Genomic DNA, 6,324 nt, shown 5'->3' with positions numbered 1-6,324 from the left:
AAATAGAACAGTAGCTAAAGTTAACTAAATGTAGCTAAAAATAGAACAGTAGCTAAAGTTAACTAAATGTAGCTAAAAATAGAACAGTAGCTAAATTAACTCAATGTAGCCAAAAATAGAACAGTAGCTAAAGTTAGCAAAACCTAAACTATAGATTTAAGCTTATTGTAGCAAACTTGTAGCTAAAAACAAAAAGGACCAAAACCATAGCTAAAAGCTTAAATTGGCTAAATGTGGCTAAAAGGTTAAACTAGAAGAGTTGCTAAAAACTGGCATCAAAAAATGAGCATGTATGCTGAAGGCGGTGTAAATGAGTGTTTTGAAATACTTGAGGTAGTCTTGATGTATTTTATTAGAGAAAGTTTTTAAATAAAGTTGAATTTATTTAATAAAAAAACAAAAGGTCATAACACACTGTTCCCAATCGAGCTGAATGTTTTGAGATGTAAATGGTTAAAATAATACAAAGTATGTGGAAGGAGTTTAATTGCAAAAACATACAGAAGAAAATATAAACAGGACAACAATAAATAAAAATAAAACAAAGTGAAAGCTGAGTCAGCTCACATAATAAGAGTGCTCACATATTGCACATAATTACACATTTACAGTGTGGTAACTCAAAATAAAGTACAAAAGTAAACATCCTTCTAGATGAACTTGTGCTCTGCTGAGACATTTTATTTACAAACATAACTACAACCACTGAAGCATTTTCTTCTTCACTTTATGTTCAGCTGTTATGGAGCAGCCACCTGGGAGCTTAGACGATCTACGGCCTCAGGACGTCTCCACCTCCAGCACACCCACCGTGATCGACTTGTCCAGGAAAGAGGAGGAGCATGTCCTCGTCTCCACGCCTCACGACATCCTGCGAGTGGTCAAGAGCCCTGGCTGGTACCCAGACTCCAGGACCACCGTCGAGACTGGCTCCTCTGATGTCCCACCCGGGGGACAGCTTCAACCAGACAATGCCTTATCCCACACTACAGTCACCGTGTCTTACGTGAGCAGGTCTCACGTCTTCGCCGCTCACAACTCCTTATCTCAGCATTTGCCTCGTTACAGCGTGTCGCCTATCAGCACGTTTTCTTTTCACCCTCATGGTGACACAGATAACCGGCTCGGGGAGACCAGCTACGCACCGAACCAGCATCACTCGGAGCAGACGGAGGAGCCTGTCGACCTTGCCTTGCAGAGTGAACCGTTTCACCCATTTTTGCAGGCTCCTTCAGGACCAGACAGTGGTGTGAGGGGAGGCTTTGCACAAGAGCCTGTTGGGTTGAATGGTGAAGACATTTCTGTTAAAGGATTCGCAGATGAGCCCTTAGGAGATGATGAGGAGCGTAGGATTCAAGAAAACGCCAGGAATGGTTTGGAGAACGGTCAGCGTGACGGCTGGTCAAGTTCCGGAGCACTTAGTGAATCTTCACCAGAGACTCTAACTCCTGCCAGAGAGGAGGACGAGAAGAGGGGGAGCTCCGATGTGCTCTTCGTTATGTCTGAGAAGCAGGACTCAGAAGTGGTTTCGCACGGCGTAGGTCCTAGAAATCTGTGTTCACCAAGCAGGGAGTATAGGAGTCCTTTGGAGGACCCCATCTCCCCATCTGCTACCTCACTGGATGGTGTGGAGGATGTGATCCTGCTCCCTCAGGCCTCCAGCTCACCCAGCGCTGAGATCGCTTATCCAGAGAGAGATGAGGGGGGCTTGGAAAAGCCCACCCACCTGAGCTCTTGTGTCATCCCTGACTCCATGAGTTTAGATTCAAGTAATGTGACTGGAGAACCAACCCATGGATGGAAAGCCCTGTCTGAACCTTTGACAGATGATTTGGAAAACAGTAAGGTTGTTTTTCGTGTTAACGGGAATGCACAGACACTAGAGACGACTTTAAAGGAAAGAAAACTCCCATTCCGTTCTAGTAGAGGGACTCGCCTGGAGGCAATAGTCATGAATATAAATTCAAGCCGGTATAAAGTATCCGGACGCATACACGCCAATAAAAAAAACGTTGCCTCCAAGCCTACAACTCCAGATTTAACTTTAAGCCCTTCAAAGAGGAGTGCCAGTTTGTCTAAAAGAAGAGGCAAAGTGAAAACTCCTTTGTCTGTGAAACAAAAAGTGACAGTGAAAAAAAGTAAATGTAGTAACATTAAGCCTGTCTCTTGCAAAGACTCCACTTCTGTTTCTGAACCAAACAAGTTAAAGAAGTCTCGTAATGTTGCACTTACAAAAGCTCCTCAGTTGGGGAGGTCAAAACAAGAACCGGTACAAGCACCTCAGATTAACACCATAAAGTGTAAAAGGAAAGCCTCTGCTGTCCAGAGGAGATCGAAGAAGGAGCCAGAGCCGCGCCCTCAGCCTCAGCCACCAGCGGAAATAAAAGTGCCAAGGTTTTCATCCCCTGCGCCACAATCCAAATCTCCAAAGAACGACCAAGGCAAAACCAAAAGTGAATCTCCGCGTAGCAAAGTGTCTCCCACTGTCAAGACGAAGCCAGCTCGTACTCCTAAACGGAGGCGGAAGAAACCCAGGCGGAGCCTGACGTCTTCTATCTTCTCTCCAAAGGAGCCTGAGATAAAGCTCAGATACGTCAACTACAAAGAGGAGAGGAGGGACCCGAGGTTAGACGCTTTCTCTCCTTTCGTTCACGTTGAGCGTCGGGAGTCGTCGCCTTCACTGTGCACTCTGATCAACTACCCCGAGGAAGTGAAGGCGCAAGCGAAGAAGGGCCAGCTGCAGCAGGCTTTTGTTTCTCCAGCTGTTCCCAGCACTTCCTGCCTGCGGCTGGGACGGCTGTCCAAGCACAGCCAGCACCAACGCGCCTTCATCTGCTGCCTGTGTGGCCGCTCGGCCAACGCCATGGACTTGGGGGACCTGCATGGACCGTATTACCCTGAAGGGTACATGCCGAGCACCAAAGCACCAGCCAGTGGCTCGGGCCTCAAGGAGGACGAGGACGATTACAGCGATTCAGACTCTTCGTCCTGCAGTGTGAGGGCCAGGTCGTGGGGCCTCATGCGGGCAGCTCGGCTGAAGCAGGAGGGCCTCCTGGGGAGCCGCAGGTGGGCTGGGGATGGCAGGAGCAGCCCAGCAGTTAAGCGGCCACGCTCTGACATGGGCCCAGCAGATGTGCAGGACTGGTACAGCCCACCTGYGCTGCCTCAGGAGCCCTGTGAGTACTGGCTCCACGAGGACTGCGGCATCTGGTCTGCAGGTGTGTTCCTTGTGAAGGGCAAAGTCTACGGGCTGGAGGAGGCTGTCAAGGTGGCCCAGGAGACGGTAAAACTGGTCTTAAATTCCACATGTAGATCTGTTTGATGTAGACCTGTTCAGCTGGAAATAAGCAGAACGTTGTAGATGGTGCCACTAAAGCCTTATAAAAGTCTTAAAGGGATATTTCAGCCATTTTAAAGTGGCATTTTGGAGAAAAAGTACTAGAAGAGAGAGAGTTTCTGCATTCCACTGCACTGTTTTTACCTGTTGGGACACGGCATCAGTTTTTAGTGATAAACTTATTCACCCTTTTTATAAATCACTCATTTACAACAACGTGTAAAATTGTATGATTGCTGGGAACTCTTTTCATAAACATCAATACTCAGTGGAGAAATGCAGCTTTGTCTGTATGATAATGTATTACAAAACTCAAACTTCATTAATGGATAAAAAGACTGTAGTAAAATTAAAAATATAAAAGGCAAAAATTATAAAGGCTTAGAAAATAGTTTTAAAGAAAAGGTTTTAAGTTTGGGGCAAAATCCTCTTCAGAAGTGAGTCCAGCCTGGCTGTATAATGGTTGTCATTTTAATGGTAGTGGTCTTCTTTGGTCTTGGTTGTGTTCAGACTAGCCATTAGCTTGTCATTTTTGTCAGGTGTAAACTCTGTTTCTCAAAATTTTTTAAATTTTTTTGTTTTTGTCAGTCCGAACAGATTTATACGTCTGGTAAAACGCCACTTCAGAATGACCAGAATATTCCTTTAAATTTCTGAGTGTTGTGGAAACGTCTTCGAAGGCAGATTTCTGTTTCTCTGTGAAGTTTTCAGTTTGATGGCTCTGGAAGTAAATTTACAGGAAGTTACAGACTTTGCTTTGTGGATTTATTTTGTAAATTATTGAAGTTTTTTAAAACATCTTAAAGGCACAGTGTGTAGGATTTTGTCAAGTCCTGTAGCCGAAATTGAGATAATCACTGATGACAATAATAAAAACATGTCTAATCATTGCAGTAAGACCTTGTTTTATTATTTTTACCTTTATAAAAAGCTGTTTATATCTCCATGGTCGCGGGTCGCCACTACAGGCAGCCGCCATCTTGCACCGCCATCTTGTCTACAGAGGCTCATGAAGGACAAAGTGCGGTGGCGGCGTCAAAAAGGGTTTTAGTTGTAATACTATAAATGTAATATTTGTTGTCTGTCATTGTAGCTGGGATAATTTTACTTATTAAAGCTCATAATCTTACCACTTGAAACATCACTAGCCCTGAAGCTGCTGGTAGACATCATGGTTGGAATTATCAAAGGTTTTTGACACCTGAGAGACACCGTAGCAACTCCTTTGTGTTTGGAAGCAGGGGGTGGGGGTGGGGGGAGGACCAGGGAGGATGATTCAACCACTCAACCACTAGATGTCGCTGAAAACAACAAATCCTACACACTGTGCCTTTAAAACTGTAGACGCTCCATTTCTTATACTTCCTTTAAAAGTCGTGATGTTGTGTAAACACGCAACATACTGAATGGAGTAACTTGTTATTTTTGGAAGTGAAGAAGAGTCTGACCTGTTTTTCAGGTGTGTTCGGCGTGTCATACAGCAGGGGCGACACTTGGCTGCTTCTTCAAAGGCTGTGCTAACAAATACCACTACAGGTGTGCTCTGGAGTCAGGTGAGTGCTGGTTGAAGTGTAACTACCTATTGAAGACRTCTGTATATTTTTGATCCATTCAGCTTTTCCCCTGCACTGACCAGCCTCCCAGTCTGCTGCGACAAAAACGCCTCACAACATGACACTACCACCACCGTGCTTCACTGTGGGGGTAGTGGTGTGCAGGTGATGAGTGGTGCCAGTCAGTCACTCTGGGTTTCATCAAACCAGACGTAACAAAATTGCAAGAATAGAAAACTGTCTAAATAAGCCCTCTTTTAGACGGTCTGTTTGTGTTTTTGTGTATGTTTTGTGAACTTTGGTTGGCAGTCATCACTTCCTCCTCGCCTGAACTCACACGTTATTTTGTGTGTGTGTGTTAGAAGCTTGCAGATGAATCACAGCATCTTTAACTGTTCTCTTCTCGCTCCAGCAGACTGTGTCCTCGTCGAAGAGAATTTCTCCATGAAATGTAAGAAGCACAAGGTGAGCAGCCGTCCGCGCACAGGAAGATGAACAAAAAGAAAATGAAACATTTGATGAAATGTCACCCAAGGGTCTCAACTGTTTTTAAAATAAAAAAAAAAACTTTGTGCTGATAATTTTGCTTTCTGCTTTATCCTCAGAATAAGACATTCAAAGCACCACCAGGGAGCCGGCGGGGCGTCAGCTGATGTTCTACAGCAGCCTTCTGAGGTCCGTATGTTCCATAAACCTGTCTGATACACCACCACTTCAGATTCTGACTGAAGCAAATTAATTTGCTTTACAACTTTATTAGTAAAGCACATTTTGCACCACAGCAGACCAAAGAGCTGTACAGAATCAGTGTTCCAACACAGCTCAAAAGACCACAGAAAACAATAAAAACAAGGACAAAAAACGAAGTAAAAACAGGAAATTAACAATGAGATGCCTAAAACACAAGTTAAATTCTACAATGATCTACGCCAACATGAGGAAGTTTCCTTGTAGTTTATTTTCTGTTGCTGCTGCCCAGAATCAACTGCAGGAAACCACAATAACTGAAGTTACTGCTGTGGAAAAATCAGGAAACGTGTGTTTTATAAAAAATACAAATAAAGTAGGAAAAAATGACAAGTATTACCTTTTTTTAGTCATTATTTTGATGTTTTGCTTCTTTCTGTTTTTTTTTTTTCAAATAAAAACAGAAAAGTACTAAATACCAAATACTCCAGATAAAATGAGTAAAAAATGAAAAAGGTCCTCTGTAAAAATCCACTTCTTTGCAGAGCGATGATGAACAGAATGCCAGTCGTTGATCACCAGATGTTACCGCAGCCGAGATCCTAAAGCAGAAAATTCTCTGTTTCCAGGAATATTGTATTTTATTATGACTGTTCTGTATTCTACATTTCTGTTTCTCCGACACTACCCTTATCATTATTAGGGGTGTAAGAAAATATCGATACACTGAAATATCGCGATATTTCA

At 43.6% G+C, this 6,324-nt stretch overlaps 1 protein-coding gene across 3 annotated transcripts in view; it reads left to right on the top strand.

The window, feature by feature from the left end:
• si:dkey-94l16.4 (transcription factor 20) overlaps positions 1-6,273 on the top strand; it is an 11,275-nt gene extending 5,002 nt beyond the window's left edge. The window contains exons 2-6 of one of the 3 annotated variants that reach the window (XM_014028662.1): positions 738-3,283; positions 4,797-4,890; positions 5,303-5,355; positions 5,496-5,565; positions 6,123-6,273. In XM_014028662.1, coding sequence (XP_013884116.1) covers positions 743-3,283; positions 4,797-4,890; positions 5,303-5,355; positions 5,496-5,543 — 2,736 coding nt within the window. In that variant the 5' untranslated portion in view covers positions 738-742 and the 3' untranslated portion in view covers positions 5,544-5,565; positions 6,123-6,273. Of the gene's footprint in view, positions 1-737; positions 3,284-4,796; positions 4,891-5,302; positions 5,356-5,495 lie in introns of all 3 variants that reach the window. The other 2 variants (XM_014028666.1, XM_014028654.1) reach the window with 2 other exon arrangements.
• Positions 6,274-6,324: the final 51 nt, after the last annotated feature.

This window comes from Austrofundulus limnaeus, unplaced genomic scaffold (genome assembly GCF_001266775.1).
Source record: "Austrofundulus limnaeus strain Quisiro unplaced genomic scaffold, Austrofundulus_limnaeus-1.0 Scaffold5, whole genome shotgun sequence".
Lineage (NCBI taxonomy): Eukaryota > Metazoa > Chordata > Actinopteri > Cyprinodontiformes > Rivulidae > Austrofundulus > Austrofundulus limnaeus.
This window is presented reverse-complemented; position numbering and strand designations above follow the sequence as displayed.